This window comes from Seriola dumerili, unplaced genomic scaffold (genome assembly GCF_002260705.1).
Source record: "Seriola dumerili isolate Sdu_G_001 unplaced genomic scaffold, Sdu_1.0 BDQW01000108.1, whole genome shotgun sequence".
Classification (NCBI taxonomy): domain Eukaryota; kingdom Metazoa; phylum Chordata; class Actinopteri; order Carangiformes; family Carangidae; genus Seriola; species Seriola dumerili.
Genome location: NW_019174363.1, coordinates 268,175 through 287,133, shown reverse-complemented (window position 1 = coordinate 287,133; position 18,959 = coordinate 268,175). Strand labels below are relative to the sequence as shown.

General features: G+C 38.6%; 1 protein-coding gene across 1 annotated transcript in view; it reads right to left on the bottom strand.

Moving 5' to 3' along the window:
* Positions 1 to 252: 252 nt before the first annotated feature.
* Positions 253 to 18,959, bottom strand: part of LOC111222791 (thrombospondin type-1 domain-containing protein 7A-like) — a 227,496-nt gene continuing 208,789 nt past the window's right edge. Inside the window, exons 26-29 of the mRNA XM_022746644.1 lie at positions 18,445 to 18,527; positions 6,438 to 6,651; positions 4,851 to 4,938; positions 253 to 340 (exon numbers count right to left, since the gene is read on the bottom strand). Coding sequence (XP_022602365.1) covers positions 253 to 340; positions 4,851 to 4,938; positions 6,438 to 6,651; positions 18,445 to 18,527 — 473 coding nt within the window. The remainder of the gene's footprint in view (positions 341 to 4,850; positions 4,939 to 6,437; positions 6,652 to 18,444; positions 18,528 to 18,959) is intronic.

Here is an 18,959-nt window from a genome sequence, read left to right as displayed (position 1 = left end):
TACTGGCAGTAGTAGATGGCAGAGAAGCAAAGGCAAACTTCTGAAAGAAGTTAAAGAATTCATGAAGGCTCTTTTGAAATGATCAAAATGGAAATACAAAACGAGGACAGGAACATCATGTTCCTTGGGTGTCTGCGTGTTGGATGAACAATGCCCAGTGGCAGCCCTGACATTGGGGGGTGCCCATAGCAACCCTGTGTGCCCTGCACAAGGATGAATGTCTATAGGTCAGTGTGGTTAGAAAGAAGACTTCTACATATCAGCGTCTCCATCGTAAGCTAGAGTCAGTGGCTTCAGTCTGTTGTTCATCTGTCGTCGCTGTGGCTTCTTTGGCTTTTTGCTACAGAACAAACAAAAAGAAAACATGTTTAGAGAATCAAACATGAGGAAGCCTGTGAGAAGCATAACAGTGTTGAATCTGAGGAGAATGTTTCCACATTCCTGACTTGTCTCTGCATCAGCTATACAATACCCTGCTCCTTCCACCACAAGAGGGCAGTAAATTAGATGATGGAGGCAAACAGGCATCACATCCTTTAGGACAGGACGCTGTTCTGAGATCAGATGCAAGGACAGTTATCAGTTCCACTTTGGTATCAATGTCTATTTTTAGTTTTAACTGGTCAAACACTGCTTGCCATGATGGTACACCACTGGTTAATGCATAAAAACTACTTGGTTTGGGTTTATTGAATGATCATTGGCACAGTTTAAAAAATAAGAGATGAACATTAATCTGTCACTGTCAAACAAAAAAACTTAGAGAAGTAAAGAAGACCTACTTTATTAATAAAAATCTTTGTTTACACTATGGCTCAGTGAGTTGTCAGCTCAATAATCCATGTGACCGTTCTACTAAGAGAAAGCACAGCAACGAGCAGGCTATAAATTTAGTTTTTATATCAACGTTTTGATCTTTTGGACTAATTTGGCAAATCATTTGTCCACACGAGGCCTATTTTTCTGCATTTGCTGTTTAGAGACCAATGGAAGAACAAGTGCTGAAAAGTTTGAAAGACAGGCATATTGCATATTCTTTATAGAGTTGAAATTTGGGACGTCTAACATTTACTCAGCTTTTTTCTATGATGACTTAAGATCCAGACATCTGATGACTAAAATACTTTGTCTTGTTAAAATATATAGTTGAAAACCATAAAGGTGTAAAAAGTGTATATGGCTTTAAACTAGAAGTCCATTTTGAGTTTCTAACAGGAAACCACAACACTGACACATGATCATAGAGGATATGTCATTGACAGGTGACAAAATGACATGTATTGTTACCATGATTAAAATCACAGATTTCTCTGGTTTGAGAGTTGATGAAATGTAGAACATAGATCTAGTTGTTTTTAGATTTTAATATGGAAAAGTTACAGATTATACCTTTAATCATTGTGGAATGTTTGGGAAAATGTTGAGCAGTAAAGTGTAAGTGATTTAGAGTAAATGGGATAAAATGTGCAAAAACACTGGTATGGACCTAAGGAAGTGCCATGCATTGTAGACAGTGTAAAGATCTCCTTGTATACTGTATCAAATGAGAATGAATATGTGCAGCATGATCACGATAAATTCTTTTATCCACTAGAACTCAGTAATGATGCCATGGTGATTGTGTGTCTACATGAAATGTGAATTGATGACCACAAGATGGTAGCAGAAGAAAAAGACTAGTATTGATTGGCCTGCAGGTGTAGATCCTGGATTCCAAGGCTCAGGAGTAGACAGAAATAACTGGTTAGGGGTTGGGATAAGGTTCAGGTTAAGGTAAGAGGAAACACATATTAATGGGGAAAGAGACTTCAACACAACACAACCTTCTCCAGAGTCTAGGAATCCAACATTAGCTGCTTACAACCACAGAAGTCAAAAGCTACCCATGGCCCTTTAAACACTGATTTACACAAAAAACTCATATTGTTACAAAAAAAATGTAACTTAAAAACATTGTGGATGATGTATATCTTCTGAATGCTCTTACATAACCGACAGATATTGAGAAACCTACACAGTACACTGGTTTACAGCAGTAGCAGTAACAATGGGATTCAACTGAAGGTTTTTTTTGACACATGATCATTTGCATGCTGCTGTACAGGTTTATATATCCAGATAAGGATTGAAAACTGATAATCTGTTTTTTTCTTAAGTGTTTTTCAAATTATACCGGAAGCTTTAATCCTATAAATCCTTAAAGGAAGTGTCCAATATTTTGGGAATTAGGCTTCCTCACTTTCTTTCTTAGATTACAACTGCAAAATATACTCAGTACAAAAAAGAGCAAACATGGAAAATATAGTCTGTAGTTTACATCTGCAGTGAAGCCTTACAGTCAGGTGGTGTGTTTGATGGAAGTTGGACAGCTCACCTCCAAGAAGTAATCCACTGAAATGAGTGAACAGGCATTCTGGGTGTTTGGGTACAAATGGAGATGATGTGGAATGAGTAACAAGGAGGTGAGGTGAGGACTCGACTATGTGATGATAGTTTCAAAGTGAGGTGGTAGATGTGACAGCGCCTGCTTTTGCTGCAGCTGTTGTTGTGATGGAGGTGGCTGTTGGAGCTGTGCCTCATATTGCTGCTGATGATGTTGTTGGAGGGGGCTGTGCCGCTGTAACTCGTCTTGCTCTAGTTTCTGGCAGGCAGGACAGGTGTAAGGTACTGAGTCCATTGGGTAAGCCCCGTCTGAAGGGCACTTGGATCTTGACTTGCAGTAAAGGCAACAACCACAATAACTGAACAGGTAGTGTGAAGGTAGGGATGGAGAAAGAAAAACAAGAAATAAAGGGACAAATGATGAATGAATGAATAAACACTAACAGTGATGTAATGAGAATCTATTATTCTACCTGGATCAGCATGAATGATGGCACAGATTTGGGCTGACGAAAATAGTTTTTTCATTGTATGGCCTCAGAAAGCCACACTATAAAAAGTGTACCAATGTGTAAATCATAGAGCACACATACAACCCTTTAGTGTTTTGCTGTGTGTGGCTTATGACCAACATATTGACCTTTGTCAAATAAAATACTAATTGTTGGAGCAGCACTCCACTGATTTTCTGCATCAATTTCATTTTATTAATCACAGGCATGTGAGAGCAGTTTTTAAATGTCCTCTGATGATAAGGCTGATGACATCATGGTGATGTCATAAGTCATCTCAGCTTGGGTTTGGAAAATACCAATTTATAACAGAAAGCCTGAGTAACAAACTGGAGGCATAGAGTTTTGAGAGACAAGAGTGTTCAACTGGCAGAGAGTCTTTAACTGAATATGCTATTGAATTGAATTAGGGGAATTAAAGGACTCAGCTGAGCCTCTCCAGAGGATCATTAACTTAGGCCTTCAAACAGGGAGGGTCCTGGTCCTGTGGAAAACATCATGTCTTGTTCCGGTACCTAAAGTAGGACGACCGGCTGAGATAAATGACTATAGACCGGTGGCCCTCACATCACACATCATGAAGACCCTGGAGCGGCTGCTTCTCCACTTTCTGAAGCCACAAGTTGAACATGCACTAGACCCCCTACAATTCTGGCTCCATTCCTGTTCACCCTGTATATGGCGGACTTTAAATATAACTCTGAGTCCTGCCACATCCAGAAATACTCAGATGACATAGCTACTGTGGCGTGTATCAGGAATGGGCAGGAAAAGGAGTAAAGGGATCTGATGATGGCCTTCAGTGAATGGAGCAACAAGAACTGCCTCCTTCTGAACACCTCCAAGACCAAGGAGATGGTCATCGACTTTCGGAGGTCTAGGCCAACCCTTCCGCCAGTCAACATTCGAGGGAAGGACATTGAGGCGGTGCAGACTGGTGCACCTGAACAGTAAACTGGACTGGTCCCTTAACACGGATGCCATCTACCGGAAGGGGCAGAGCCGGCTCTTTCTCCTCAGAAAGGTCAGGTCCTTTAACGTTTGCAGTGAAATGCTGCACGTTTTATCAGTCAGTGGTGGCCAGTGTACTCTTTTATGCTACAGTCTGCTGGGGCAACAGCATGTCAGACATGAACATAAGCTCATAAAAAAGGCTGGGTCTGTGCTTGGCAGGAGTCTGGACTCACTCAGGACGGTTGTGGAGAGACGCATGCAATGTAAGATGGAGGCCATCTTGGACAATACCAAGCATCCTCTCCACAACATTCTGGCAGGACAGAGAAGCAGATACAGCTGCAGCAAACGTCTCATCTCATTGCGCTGCAGAACAGAGAGGTTCAGGAGATCCTTTGTTCCCACTGCCATCAGGCTATACAACACCTCAGCCAAAGGAAGTGGACTAATCTAATTATTATTGCTCATTTGTTATTAACTGTTTTATTATCATTATTATTATTATTATTATTATTATTATTATTATTATTATTATCAACAATGAGCTAATGGACACATTAATTTCCCCTAGGGGATAAATAAAGTATGTATCTATCTTTTATCTTTTTGCAGTCTGACTGATACTAGGGAATTATATGTCAGTCTATTCTTATTTATTCTGTCTATTACAAATCCCTGAACTTAATGAGGAGGCAATACCTTCCTGGGGTATTCTCATAAACAAACAAATCAAGCCTGTTCCAATAACAGTTTAGATGTGTTTTTATCAAAATTAGGTTTTGAACACATAATTTTGAAAACTTCAGTCAGAAAAGCACTGCTTTTGTTCACCATCAGTCTACCATTAACATTTTGTTTGCAAATATGGGTCTTTCCTTTATGATGATCTTCATTACATCACTGAATGTAGGTGAATGATGGCATGTGATAAGTTAAATGATGATGGGATCAAAACATATGGCGGAGACACAAATAAATAACTTTTAGGTATTGGTACATTACCATGCTAAGTATGTCATGGAGATTATAAAGACGAGCAGAACAAACGCTCCAGCTGCTACTCCATACACCCAGGTCTTCAGCTTCCCATCTGCATGGAGAGTCCCACAGATACTGACTGTTAATACATTGAATGGCCTCAACTCAGTTGGGTGTTTATTAGGTACAATTAGCTAGGCTTTAGCATCTACCTAAAGCTAATGATTTAGCTAGGTGCTAAAGGCTAGAGGGGCATTAGAGTGTGGAAACAACTGCTGTTCACTGAATCATGAATGTAACACAAAGGTACATAGATCAACAATACACAGGCTTTAACACCAGTGAACAGTACAGTATGAGGGGAGAGATGTGTTATTTTACTGCACCTCCATCTACAGTATAAACATGTGATAAGTCAGTGTTCAGAAGAAAATACAGAAATATGCATGGTCACTGTCACATGCATGTTCTGTCCTTTTGGAAATGTAATTATAAAAGCAGCTGGTAATTTCAATATGCACATGAGATGAACATGTGATTAGAAACTATTACAATGTGTACCAGGGGTAAATGTATACATTTATTCTCTTTTGATTCAAATTTGCAATATTTTGTATTATGCTAAGATTTTTAAAATCATCTACTTCTGCATTTGTTTCTTTTATTTCTTACTTTTCCTAATTACTTCTCTTCTTTTTTTCTCATGGAACATCCCTGTTCTATATTATTATTTTATCTTTTCCTTCATTCTTTGTTCCTTCCTCCAATCTTTCTTTTCTTATCATTTCTGTTTTTCTTCACTTCCCCCCTTCATGCCCTCTTGTCTGTCACCCAATTTTTCTTTATTTTCCATACTTATTCTTTATCCTTGTTGTTTCTTTCTTTCCTCATTTTATCCTTTATCTCAGATTTCTCACCCTTTATTCGTTCTTCATCTGACTCTGTCATATTTTTTCTGTTCTTTTCCATCTTAATCCCTTTCTTACTTTCTCTACTTTCTTCTAGTTTTTTGTCCCTTATCCCCCTATTCCTTTCCTTCCCATACTTCTTAACTTCATCCTTTCTGCCCTTCTTTTTTCTTCTTTGCTTTCTTTTATCCTTTGTCCTTGCTTTCTTTCATAGGACCTATGACCTGCATTCTATTCCTCCAACTGTTCCTCCACTCCTCCTTTGATAGCCTTTGTACTCTCATCAATCACACATTTCCTTCACAACCTGTATTTTTTTGGATTGACTGTATTGTAATTTAACCTACTTAGTGATTCTCTTCGTTTGAGCAGGACATTCTGTTTAAGTCAGTGTTTGATGATGTCTTCTGTATATTAACAGAATTGCCCATTCACTCGTATTTTCTCTTATTTGTTATGGAGTTCTGTAAGGTATGAATTGTTTTGCATGTATACAACTTTGGTTTTAGCATGTGAGAGTGTCTGACTTGGATGAAATGGTGACCATTGGGGTGAGCAGGACACCATCATGTTCACTTTTTCATCTTTCAGTCACAAGAAATCATCTTTTCATGTTCATTATGCTAGTCACTCAAACCATTCAACATGAGACTAAGAGCAGGTGAAGCACTGGGTTGTCACAGACTGTGTTGAGGTGTGTTACCTGGACCAAAGGGCTGCAGGAACCAAGTGCGTCCCACCCTGCTTGGTGTGCTGATTGCAGGCTTGGTGGGGTTAAAGGCTCGGATGGTTTTGACATCAGCCTTGTTGTCACCTGCAGTGGGGATCTCCAGCACCGGGATGACTGTACACTGGTCCAGTAGGCCATCAGATGTCATCACTTCAGTGTAGCCTTCTTCACAGCCACACACACCAACCTGACACAGGAAGGACACAGGTATAACACATTGACATGGACAAATCAACTTTTTTCTACAGCTACCAGAAACAGTGCTTCAAAACGATGGAGCAAATTCACTGTCAGATCCAGGCCCCCTTCCCCACAGATGTCTATAAACCATACCACACCATATATTTAAAACTCTAGGCCATTTTAAAAAATAGCATCTTAACTAAAAATTATCTTTAGATAGAGGTAGCAGCTCCGAACCTTTCTGACTTGTGACCTTTACAGCAAAGCATAGTGTCTGTGAATTGCCCTTCTCAGATTGTTTTATTTAAACAGTTTCTCAAGGCCTGAAAAGGTAAACTGTCCCACATGTCACAATAAAAATCTAAGATTAGAGAGGAGACTGAAAAAAATAAACATCTCTTCTTCCATATAAATCAGTGAACACTGATCATATGTCTTTTTTTAATTGTTTATGCATATTAAAACATGTTTTTCAAATTTAGTAAGAAACCTTGCATTATAAACCCTTAAAGGAATCGTCACGGATGGCTTACTTTGGGAATTAGGCTTCCTCCCCTTCTTTCTTTGATTTAAAAAAAACTACAAAATACACTACATGCACAAAAAAGCAAACATGAAAGATATAGTTTCTAGTTTGTATTTGCAGTAAAGCCCCACAGTCAGGTGAGGTGGTGATTGGTAATTGTACAGAACAGGATTTATTCTCTTTTGATTCTAGTTTGTCATATTCTGTTCTGCTCTTACTTCCTCCCTTTTGTAGTGTGAACACCACAGTTTAGAATTTGCTCTTGTTGATCAGTGGGCACCAGTTCTCAGGGAGGACAACAATGAGTTACTTAATTGATTAATGTGAAGCCGTGACCTCTTGATTCAATGGATCTCCAGTCTCTACTTCAAAAGAACACAACCAGTAGGCATTGCCAGTTGCCAGTAGACTTTCTGTCTCAGGCACTCTTGATTTCTTCTAGGCTTCTCTGCAGGCGGTCGTTGGCTTCTCTTGCGGGTTGATGTTAAATAAACTCTAATGCATGCTGGATAACTTTAAGGAGACCGGCATTGACCAGATGACTCTAAAACTGTCAAAAATCTTCAAAATTAAAATGTGATAATAATTTAAAAGTTACAAAAAGTACAAATTACTCTGATGTACTTCTGTTTTTTTGGTTCAGTTGGATTTGACTTCGCTTATAGAAATAGGAGATCATGCTTGACAAAGGAAACGTTCCTTGGAGCATGTGGCAAAGAAAGAACAAAGAACGCATCCAAGCAATGAAGAAGAAAGTGCAAAATGGCTAAAAGCAAGTAGCAAAGAGCTGGGAGCTAAGAGCTGTGTGTGAATTGACCACTACTATTTTATCCCCTGGGGGCTGGCGCACATTTACGGGGTGTCACCTGTCTTCTCTTTTGTTTCAACTTGGAGATGGGAATAATTTTCCACTTTTGAATTGTTTAATTCTAGAGTTTACCTATAAAATCGCACATCCATCTTGAACCATGACCATAAACATTAAATGAAACAACATATAAACCCAATCACACTAATAATGATAGACAGGAACAATACAAATGTGGATTTCATTTTACATCCTTCAAAACCTGAAATTAATCACAATATTAAAGCTGCAAGCAGTGTTGAGCAGGCCCTGCACACCTCGGAGGGCTTGCAGCATGCCACTTGAAGCAGTCGCACATTGTAACAACTGCTGGACACTGCGGTCATGGGTTTATTGCACAGACCATGTGCTAGCAGAAAAGATGTACAGCATTTTTATGTGTATTCTTAATTGTGACCACTAGGTGGAGACCAGGACCACACAATAGGTACACATGAGGCTCTGTATCAGACCACACAATGAAAATGTTATGTAAATTAATTGTCATACAAGCGATACTTCTTATTTTCAGTAAGTGGCACAATCCCCTAGGCAGACGATAGCTTTTAAGATCAAACTTGTGTTTGAAAATTGGATCACACAGGGAAAACTACAAATCCCATTGAAAAGATTAAACTTTTGAGATTGATATATTATATGTGTACCTGAAACTACCCCCAACTCTGTTGAGAGCTCAGTTTAACATGGACGTCTATGTTAGCTTTGGACAGCCCTCTCTGCACTTTGGGGGGATTTCCTCAAAAACCGTAAAATATATCACAATGAGACCAAAACTGGCTGATACAGGACAAAAAAATGTCTAAATTTTTTATATAAAAATTGTCAATAAAGGTTGGAAATTGTGGCATTTAAAAAGAGTTTGTCTGACTTATTTTGAGGATAATTTTCAGGGATGGCAGTTAAAGTGCACAGTTAGCTCCGGGTTAGCGAGTGGAGCTGTGCCCAAAGTAAGACAGCAGACCTTGCTGAAGATGTAATAAAAAAATCACAATTCTCTACACTGAAGTTAAAACAACACCACAGTGAGCAAGCAAGAGATAGGGAGAGAGAGAGAGAGAAGCTAGTGCTTACTGCTAAACTAAAGTAACTAGCAGATCTGAGCAGCATGTAAACAAGTTAATGAAGTTAATTGTGGAACAGAACTAGTGTAAGTTTAAATGTACAGCCGGTAATCGGACACTGTGACGAAGAAAACAGTGTTCAGACAGAGCAGCAGTAAACTCTACCAATAACAGAAACTGACACCACACTGATGTCAGCACATCAACATGTGAAATGTGTCACTACTTTTAGTGAAAAGGCATCAGTAGAAGTAAAATCACGGTGTAAACATTTTCTCAGATAAAAGAACAAAGTAAGTCAGTTAAAATGTTTCTGAGTAAACTGCATTACAGGGAGGGGTAAAACATGTTATAGGGTGATAATAATAATAAATGATAAAACTATTAAATCAAAGAACACCTTTAGGTTACCAGATATATCAGTTCCCGGGTGAGAACAGCAACAAAATCAACCAATTAATTGCAGTTAGGCATTTTGGAGCTTGGTCATGCACCAGATAATTACTACAAGCATCACCTGTGTGCAGCTGGAAGAGACAGAGCTGTCTATCTATCTGCCTGTCTGGCTGTCTGTGTGCCTCTCTGCTTGTCTGTATGTATGTGATTCTGTGTCTGGTAGAATGACAAACTGAAACTAGGAAATGCATTTCCTGCTGAAAATGCGTATGAATGCTGAAAGCTGAATGAGATTGCTGAAGCAATGCTGAAAAAGCTGACGCAACTACGAAAGCAATGCTAAAGTAGCCTAAGCAATTGCTGAAGTAATGCTAAAGTAGCTGATGTAATGGCTGAAAATTAAAAACAAAAAATTGGAAGCTGGAGGTTGAATGGTATGAAATGATTGAAAAAGGCTTAAGTTGTTGTTGGAAAGTGTAACAAACAGCACAAAAATGTAAAAAATATACAATGTGAAAAACAGAAAAACATGCTAGTTGAAAGCTAAATGGCCTTAATTGGCTGAAAAAAACCTAAGAAAGAAGAAATGTACCAGTAAAACTTGTAATGTCACACCTGAAGGAGATTTCTGACACAATGCTTAAATAGTTGAAAAAGCAGCTCATATTAACTGAACAACCAGTGTAAGTTTAAATGTACAACTGTCTTGAAGAAAACAGCAACGTAAACAGTGTTGAGACAGAGCAGCAATAAACACTTCCACAGAAACAGAAACTCCAGAGACTGGAAATGAGACACCACACTGATGTCAGCACGTCAACATGTGAATGGGGTCACTACTATTAGTGAAAAGGCATCAGTAGAAGTAAAATCACTGTGTAAAAATGTTTTCAGATAAAAATAAAAGAGAGTGTTGCCTCAGTATTCACACTAAATATAAGGATTTGAAGAACAATAGTGTGAATGCTGCGGCATAATAATATATGCCTTCAATGCTATTGCATTGCAGGCACATAATAAGTATGGAGGATAGTAATATATGCCTTCAATGCTATTGCATTGCAGGCACATAATAAGTATGGAGGATAATAATATATGCCTTCAATGCTATGCTATTGCATTGCAGGCACATAATAAAATAGACATTCTGGATGTCATGTAATGTGTGTTACCTTGAGTGAAGGATTTACTTATTACATAGAAGCATCACATGGGTTACAGAGCAGTTTAATTTCATATTCTTCCTCAGATCAGGATTGGAATGTGGGTTGTAGTTTGTGACTCTTATCTAAAGAGGGGCAGAGTGAAAGGATGTTGTTGTTGTTGTTGTTGTTGGTGTGTGTGTGTGTGTGTGTGTGTGTGTGTGTGTGTGTGTGTGTGTGTGTGTGTGTGTGTGTGTGCATGTGTATATTCATGCATGGGGCACAAAGAGGCCAGGATTCATGTGATAATCAGTCCATTTGATGTTACTTTTCCTATATAACAAACAATCAAATATCAATAGTCAGAGTCTTATTGTTTCAAACTGCAGATTTTGCCTATGCTCTCCGGTTTGCCTGGTGTCCATTCGATGATCCTCTGGAGCTGACCTTTTGACCCATGATCTGGGTGAGCGTCTCTCTGACATGCTAAAAGCATAGTCTGTTTGTGAGAGAAGGGTCCTTTTTCTCTGTTTACAATCAATTTGAGAGATTGATGGTGGGCAGAGTAACAAAGTGTCAATTTTGGGTCCATAACTATACATGTCTTTAAAATGAACTTCTTTAATTGTTTGTGACTGATTCCAGGCCAGGTATGTCCAACTACACTTTATTCCTTTTTTCTTTTGTTCCTTTCCTGTTTTACAATTTCTCTTTCTCTCTCTCTGTTTTTCTCTCATTCTTTCATTCTTTTTTCTGTTTTTCTTCAATTCCCCCTTTACTCAATTTCCCTCTTGACTTTCTTTTTTTCCTATTTCATCACTTTTTTACTCATCTTGCTTTCTTCCCCCTTCTGTTTTCTTTGTTTTCCCTCTTTATTCATTGCTCCCTTTTGGTTATTTCCTCTTTCTTCCTGTGTTTTTTTCCTTTCCCCTTTGTTTGTCCATTTGTTCCTTTCCTTTATTCTTGTTTTTCTTCCCTTGCCCCTCGATTCCTTTGCCTTCTGTCCTTCCTTCCCAATCATTTTGCAAGCCATATGATTTATCTTGCAATCCCTTGGGGGGTACAAACCCCCGGGCGAAAACTGAACATGAATAATCAACAAATACAGAAACATGCATAGATTGTCTGAATAAACAAGAGAGGGGGGAGGGAAAGGAGGGAAGAAGAGATTTAGAAAGAAAATTACTAAAAAATTACTTAAAATTGTTAAATTACTTGCTGACACTCTCCTAAAGTAGCTCTTACCCTCAGACAATTAACATCTACCAGTCTGTGACCTTCGTGCTTCCTGAATGTCACCCTACTTTATTTTTTGTGTTTGTTGTATCTCTGTTCTGGTTGGTCACATTGTGTGACACCTTCAGGAAGCAGTCAATGCATACCTTAGTAAACTGACTTTGTTTTTACTTTCATCTGCTTACATCATGCGTTAAAACTGTAGGACAGTGTCCTGTCCTTGTGCACATCTTCTTGTTAGGTGAAATTTAGTGACTGTGACAGAAGCAAAGGAAGAATTCAGGTGACGCAGTATATTGAGGGACGAAATCTGCATCAGGATGAGGTCGGGTCACGTGGATGGGTCAACGAAACACAGGAATTTCACACAGGAGACCAGTGTTCCTGTGATTCCAGGTTCCAGTGTGACCCCAGCAGTTTATGTTTTTTCTTTTAACCACAACCATAACTACATTGTTATTATTGTAACCATGACAACAAAGATCATCTAATCTTCAAGAATTACTTCTCAAACCACAATCTTTTCCTAAACCAAACTAAACCAGCGTACCATAAGGTTAGTTGCATGTTTATTATTGTAACAATGACAACCAAGATCTGGTACACATGCTGTCATAGGGGCACCATTTGAAGAAACACTCATATCAGAGGGTTGGTATGGTAACAATGGTATGGTTGTTCAAATTGGAGGAGTGGTTGGTATGGAATGGTAGGCTGGATAAATGTAATAAATGTAAATACTGTTCTGAACTTTATTTAATATATAAAATGGTGAACAGAAAAATTGTTTAACAAACAGCTGATGCCAAAGTCAAGATGCATATAACTGTAGAAGCCTCCAAGGCTCTCTACTCTTTGAGAACAGCCATAGACACAAGCTGGGCTGGGTCCATATTATACTCAGTGTAATCAGATTGGGCAGGTCTCTAGTGTATCCTGTGAGTCTTGGGTCTGTGAGTCACAATGTCCACTATCCAAATCCATCAGCACTGATCACGTGGTGCGTCATCATCACCACAGCAGGAAAATGTTTTTTAAGGCATGTGATTTATAAAGTTCATGGGAAATTATATGTTTCAGCTTCCTTTAACTGCTGCTGCTTGTTAATTAATTAATATAGCATTACACTGGTGTGTGTGGGACAAAGCTTTGTACAGTCTTGAAGTCTACACTGTAAACTGTTAGTAACTGTTTCCTCTCAACCATACAGCACCTTTGATAAAGCTTTGATTTAGCTGTGCAGTCTCATCACAATATCAGCTCTGTAACAGTGGTCTGATGCTGCTGTCTCTTCTGTCAGACAGGGTGTGTGTGTGTGTGTGTGTGTGTGTGTGTGTGCAGGCAGGACACCCCTCCTCCACATCTCTCTCTCACTACCAGCATAAAACTGAGCAGGAAATGAGGGATCATTTACATCTACTTAGAGGCAAACAAGGGCAGTTCAGCACCACATCTTCTTATGTCATACATATACTGTATATATATTGCTAGAAGGAAGCTAGAGATGGGGGTTTTTAGGAGGACAGGCACACATACACGCCATGAATTTATCATTAATCTCTCGTACCAAGGAGATAATTGGAAGCAGAGGGTGTTACCTGTCTGTACCAGTGATGTTTTCACTTATTGCTTGCACTGGCAGGAGGCTGCAGCAGTGAGGAATGAGTTAGAGATGCCATTATTGTCAGAAAAAGATGTAATTACCAATCACTGATCTATCTAACATCTCTGGGCTATGTATTGCCATCGATTTCCCAAATTCATTCAATTCCGATTCATAAGATCCGATGCCATTCAATTTGGATTCAGTCAGAGACATTTCAGTTACAATACCAAAGTTGCTTGGATATGAATGAGATGTTCAGAGAACTAATTCCAACTCTCAAAACAGATAATAGATACAGAGGGATGATATATTTTAGTAGGATACATCGATCATAAACTGGTGACACTATTAAACATGTATAGACCCCCAGGTAATGATAAAATATTTATTAAGAAAAAGAGTAAATCCTGAGACAATCACTATCAAAAAAACTCCTTCTTAAAGTAGGTATGATGGATATTTGGAGAGAAAATCACATGACAGAAAGACAGTTTACATTTTTCTCCCATCCTCATAGTGTACATTCAAGAATTAACTATTTTTTCATGTTTAATTCAGACAGACAAAGAATCATAAAATGTGAAATAGGGGTTAAAGACATATCAGATCACACAGATGTATATCTATCCCTACATCTGAAGTTAAAAACACAACATGAAGTCTTGTCACTAGCTTATTAAATGACCCCCTGTGTAAAAAGTATATTGAAAAGGGATGTAAAGATTACTTAGAACACAATGACAATAACGAAGTATCTCCAAGTAATGTATGGGATACAGCCAAAGCAGTAATCAGGGGAAAACTCATAAGGTGGTCTTCAATTAAAAAAAGGAAAAGCAGAATCAATTATAAGACTTATTACATGAACTAAAAAAAACTAGAAATCACACATATTGATACTTAATGACCCCCAATTTTTCGATCAGATAAAATTCATTCATTCATTCATTCATTTTCAACCGCTTATCCTCTAGTAGGGTCGCGGAGGGGCTGGAGCCTATCCCAGCATCCTTTCGGGCGAGAGGCGGGGTACACCCTGGACAGGTCGCCAGTCCATCGCAGGGCAAACACACAGAGACAGACAACCATCCACTCTCACAGTCACACCTATGGTCAATTTAGAGTATTCAATCAGCCTAGTCCCCATTTGCATGTCTTTGGACTGTGGGAGGAAGCCGGAGTACCCGGAGAGAACCCACAAAGGCACGGGGAGAACATGCAAACTCCACACAGAAAGACCCTGTGTCCGAGCCGGGTATCGAACCCGGAACCTTCTTGCTGTGAGGCGACAGCGCTAACCACTGCACCACCATGCCGCCCCAGATAAAATTCACTAAACAAAATTTAAACAAAATATATTACAATCTAGAGGAGATGAAAGCTAAATTTACTAAACAAAGATATTATAACAACGGGCCAAAAGCAAAAAAAATGATTATATAAAAACAACAGAAGAATGCATCATAGACCTAATTAACATTTGGATCGACGCATATAAATCTAAGTTCAACAGTAAACAGATCTGATCAGAATCTATTCATGTTTACAATCACACGATTGGATTGCCACACTTTATATTAAATCTAAATGGGAGAAAGAAGTTAAAATAACCATCTCAGAAGAGGATTGGCTGAACATCTGTAAAACCAAACTGACCACTTCAAGTTCAGGTCATTGGAGGGAATTTATATGGAAAAATATGATTAGATTTTTCATTACTCCGAAAACAAAACAATTTCAGAAAGGTCAGCCAAGATGTGGACAGTACTGGAGGGAGTGTAGAAATTCCCAGGCGGATCATTTCCACATATTTGGGACTGCCCATCTATCTGGCCCCACTGGCTGGAAATAGTAGAAAAGATTAATTCGGTAATGGGTTTTGAGATTAAATATGATTTCTGTACGATATTTCTTGGGGATATCTCCAAGTATTTGATAAAAATAATGTTGACAGCCAGTAAAAAGGCTATAACAAGAAGGCTAACAAAGAGCCCCCAACAAAAGGGGAATGGATTGGAATGGTAAAAGAAATATATAACATGGAAAAGCTAACTTTCTCCCTGAATCTATGTATGGACAAATTGACTAACTATTGGAGAAAATGGACAACTAATCTTCATAGAGTGGCTTCTCAACATGACAACGATTAATGAAAAAAACGTGGGTATATATATACAGTATATGTGTGTATATGAAGGTGCAGATGTATATTTGTGTATATGTATATGTGTGTACACATGTTTGTCTATGTAAATATGTATGTATGTATATGCATTTACATATATTTATATACATATAACTAAGTATGTTTTTGGAGTACAACAGCCCCCTCTAGTGAGCACCAACAATATCACCAAATGGATTTTGGACTTCTGTTTTGGACTTTTAATTGAAATGCACTCTCAAGGCTCACTATATGGTCATACAAGAGGAACCACTTCTTAAATATAAGGACACAAACGGATCTAACAGGAAAATGCATAAAAGAAACAGAACAACTCCTAAATTTGACTCCTTCTCTTTAAATGTACAAACGATACCAAAGTGATTCATTGACCCAATGTGTTATTTTTGGATTAATTTATTTTACCATGTTTGTCTGTGTTTTTTTTTCTTTACTCTCTGTACAGGTATAAAACAGGTATAAAACAATAAAAAACAATAAAAAGAAAGTTAAAAAAAGAAACAAACAATGCTACTACCACATACAGTGACAAAAGATAAAGTCAACTGCACTGGCCACTGCAGAGCCACACTCACTTAAAACTACAGCTGATGGGACACCGGAATTTAATTATAATAATTTTTTTTAAATGCTATGCAATAAGATAATGATTGATTATTTAAGACTTGTTTGAGACATCACCCACAAAAACTCACTTTCCTTGCCTTCAGGGAGCTCAGGTCTCTGTTAGGGGAGCTGCGACAGCCCCTGCAAAGATTGTTATGCTTCTTTCTTAAATGGTAAATGGATGGCACTTATATTCTCATTTTAACTGTTCAGAGAGCTTTACACTAAATTGCCACATTCACCCATTCACTCACACTTTTATACAAGGCTTTTTCTATGATACACACTCACACCGATGATACATCAGGGGCCATCTTGCCCAAGGACACTTTGACATCCAGACTGGAGGAGCCTGGAAGCAACCCACCATCGCTCTGATTAGTGGGCGACCTGTTCTTCCTCCTGAGCCACAGCAGCCCCCTGAGGTAGCAGAGGAGCCTGATTGAGAGGCCTGGACAGATCTGGAGCACTTTAGCTCAGTGCGCCGCCCCAGGCAACCCTGTCTCATACAAATTACGTTTGTATATAACTGCAACAGCAAATACATTTTGTAGGAAGCATAATTGCAACTGAATTACATTTTTTATAAACATGCGTATGTTGGTCATTTTTGTGTTTGGCAAGTCACAACATATTGATTCTCTACGGATGAGTAAAATGTTCACTATCAGTGTGTTTTCTGTGTTTGCCTCAAACCTTAACGAAAGTGTTTTCGTTCCATAAACCTAACCACAGGGCTGTTAATGTGAACTTAACAAACCTAAAGTATATAAAAAAAACACTACATTGTAGCAGACATAATTTATTGCAAATACTTGCAACAAATACTAACATTGCAGAGTTACTCTACTTTGTTAATCAGCAGCATATTCCTGACTATAGACCAAAAAGCAGTGCACTGGCTTGTCCCAATTCAGACTGACAGCTGAGCAAAACATTATTGATTATCCTCCTTCTCTCCATGAGTACCACTTAAAATTCTTCCCTGCTATTCACATTTATTCTCAAAACAAATGGCTTGACATCAAAATCTAAGGATGAAAAAAATAAAGTTTCAAATTAAATGCCATGGACATCTGATTGAAGAAAATCCTCTCATAAGAATAAAATATTCTTTTGCATCAATTGCTGCTTCAGACAGCATAATTAGTAAGATATATTATAAAAGCAAATCTTGAACAGAAAAATTTAATTGAACTGCGTTTGGTCTTGGAAAGTTCATTCAATTTAATGGAAATCTTTTTAATAGTTTTTGAGCTTACCTCTTCAGATGAAGATAGTTGGTATTAGTGTTCTACAAAACGTAAACTGAAACTAACATTGGCTTCTTAGTTAAATATCCCTCATGGCTACTGAGTCAGCAACCAAAGTCAAAACCTGTTTGTTTTTTTTCATTTTAACTGAACTGACTGTTTTAGTGTACACTTGGACTTGAAACAAGTGGAGGGTCAGCATTGATGGCACAGGGAGGATGGTTCTGTCTCAATATTAATACAATACACCTTGGAGGAGAAATAACCAGAGATACTGAGAGACACCAACAGATGTTAAAAGATACTTGGAGGCACCAAACGATGCCAGAAGGCACAAAGAGAAAAGAGATGACAAAAATACACAGCGAGGGCAAGAGACTACATATACCTAAGCCACTGAGACACCTGTCAACATTGTCAAAAGATGCCAACAGACTGCAAGAGAAGCTTTAGATGTCAAAAGACAGAGAGACACCAAGAAATGCCAGAAAGTGCAAAGAGACACAAAGAGAAGCCAAAAGACAGAGTTTCTGAAAGATGGTAAGAGACTACAAGAGATGTCAAAGGTGCCAAAGTATGCCAAAACACACCAGAAGATGCCAAGAGATTCTGAGAGACTCTGAGAGACATTAAGAGAAAAGAGATGCCATAAGATGCTGAGAGATGCCAGTAGAGAAACAGTTGTTATATTGTGTGATAATCGAGAATATTCCACAAGGATGTTCGATTTGGAGTTTTGGACTGTAATAATTTGGAACTTTTTACCAAGAAAATAAAACTGATCTGCCAACATCTCACAAGCATTAAACTGATTACCTGACAAACAGCTTCACTAAAAATATTCCATTCAGAACAGCAAAGCAGCCGTACTGTGGATGCTGAAGACCACAAATGTATGCAGTATTTGCAATTACTCACCTCTGTGCAAAGGGAACGTGGTTTGGTGCAGGGCGGGTCACAGGATCGGTCAGCTATTGGCTTGGCAGTCACAGGGCATCCACCTGCAGAGCAAAGGCCAAAAGGTCAAACTCAGGTTGACAGCTAGTGTTTCCATCATTGTAAGCTGTGAGAAAAAGTCACCTTTGTTGGTAGTTGCTCAATAACAATATTACAGTCATGTCAATATTGAAGGAACAAATATGTGGCCCAGATGCCTAACTGTCTCCAGTTTGTTGAACTGGAGGTGGTGAGTATTCCAGAAGCTACAACTCTCTTTGCTCTTGCCTCTGCACTGAGAATTCCACTGAAATCACCAGACTGGTCCGAGCAGCTGATTTTTAATCCTTGCTGTTGCAGAGATAGTGCATGAAGGCTGAGAGTGTATGTTTGTGCAGAGATTTAATACCCATGGCAGAATATCTCTTTTCACCATGATATGATGATTTAATGGTGATGCCCTCAATTGAGATCTAATCAATACAGAATAATTATTA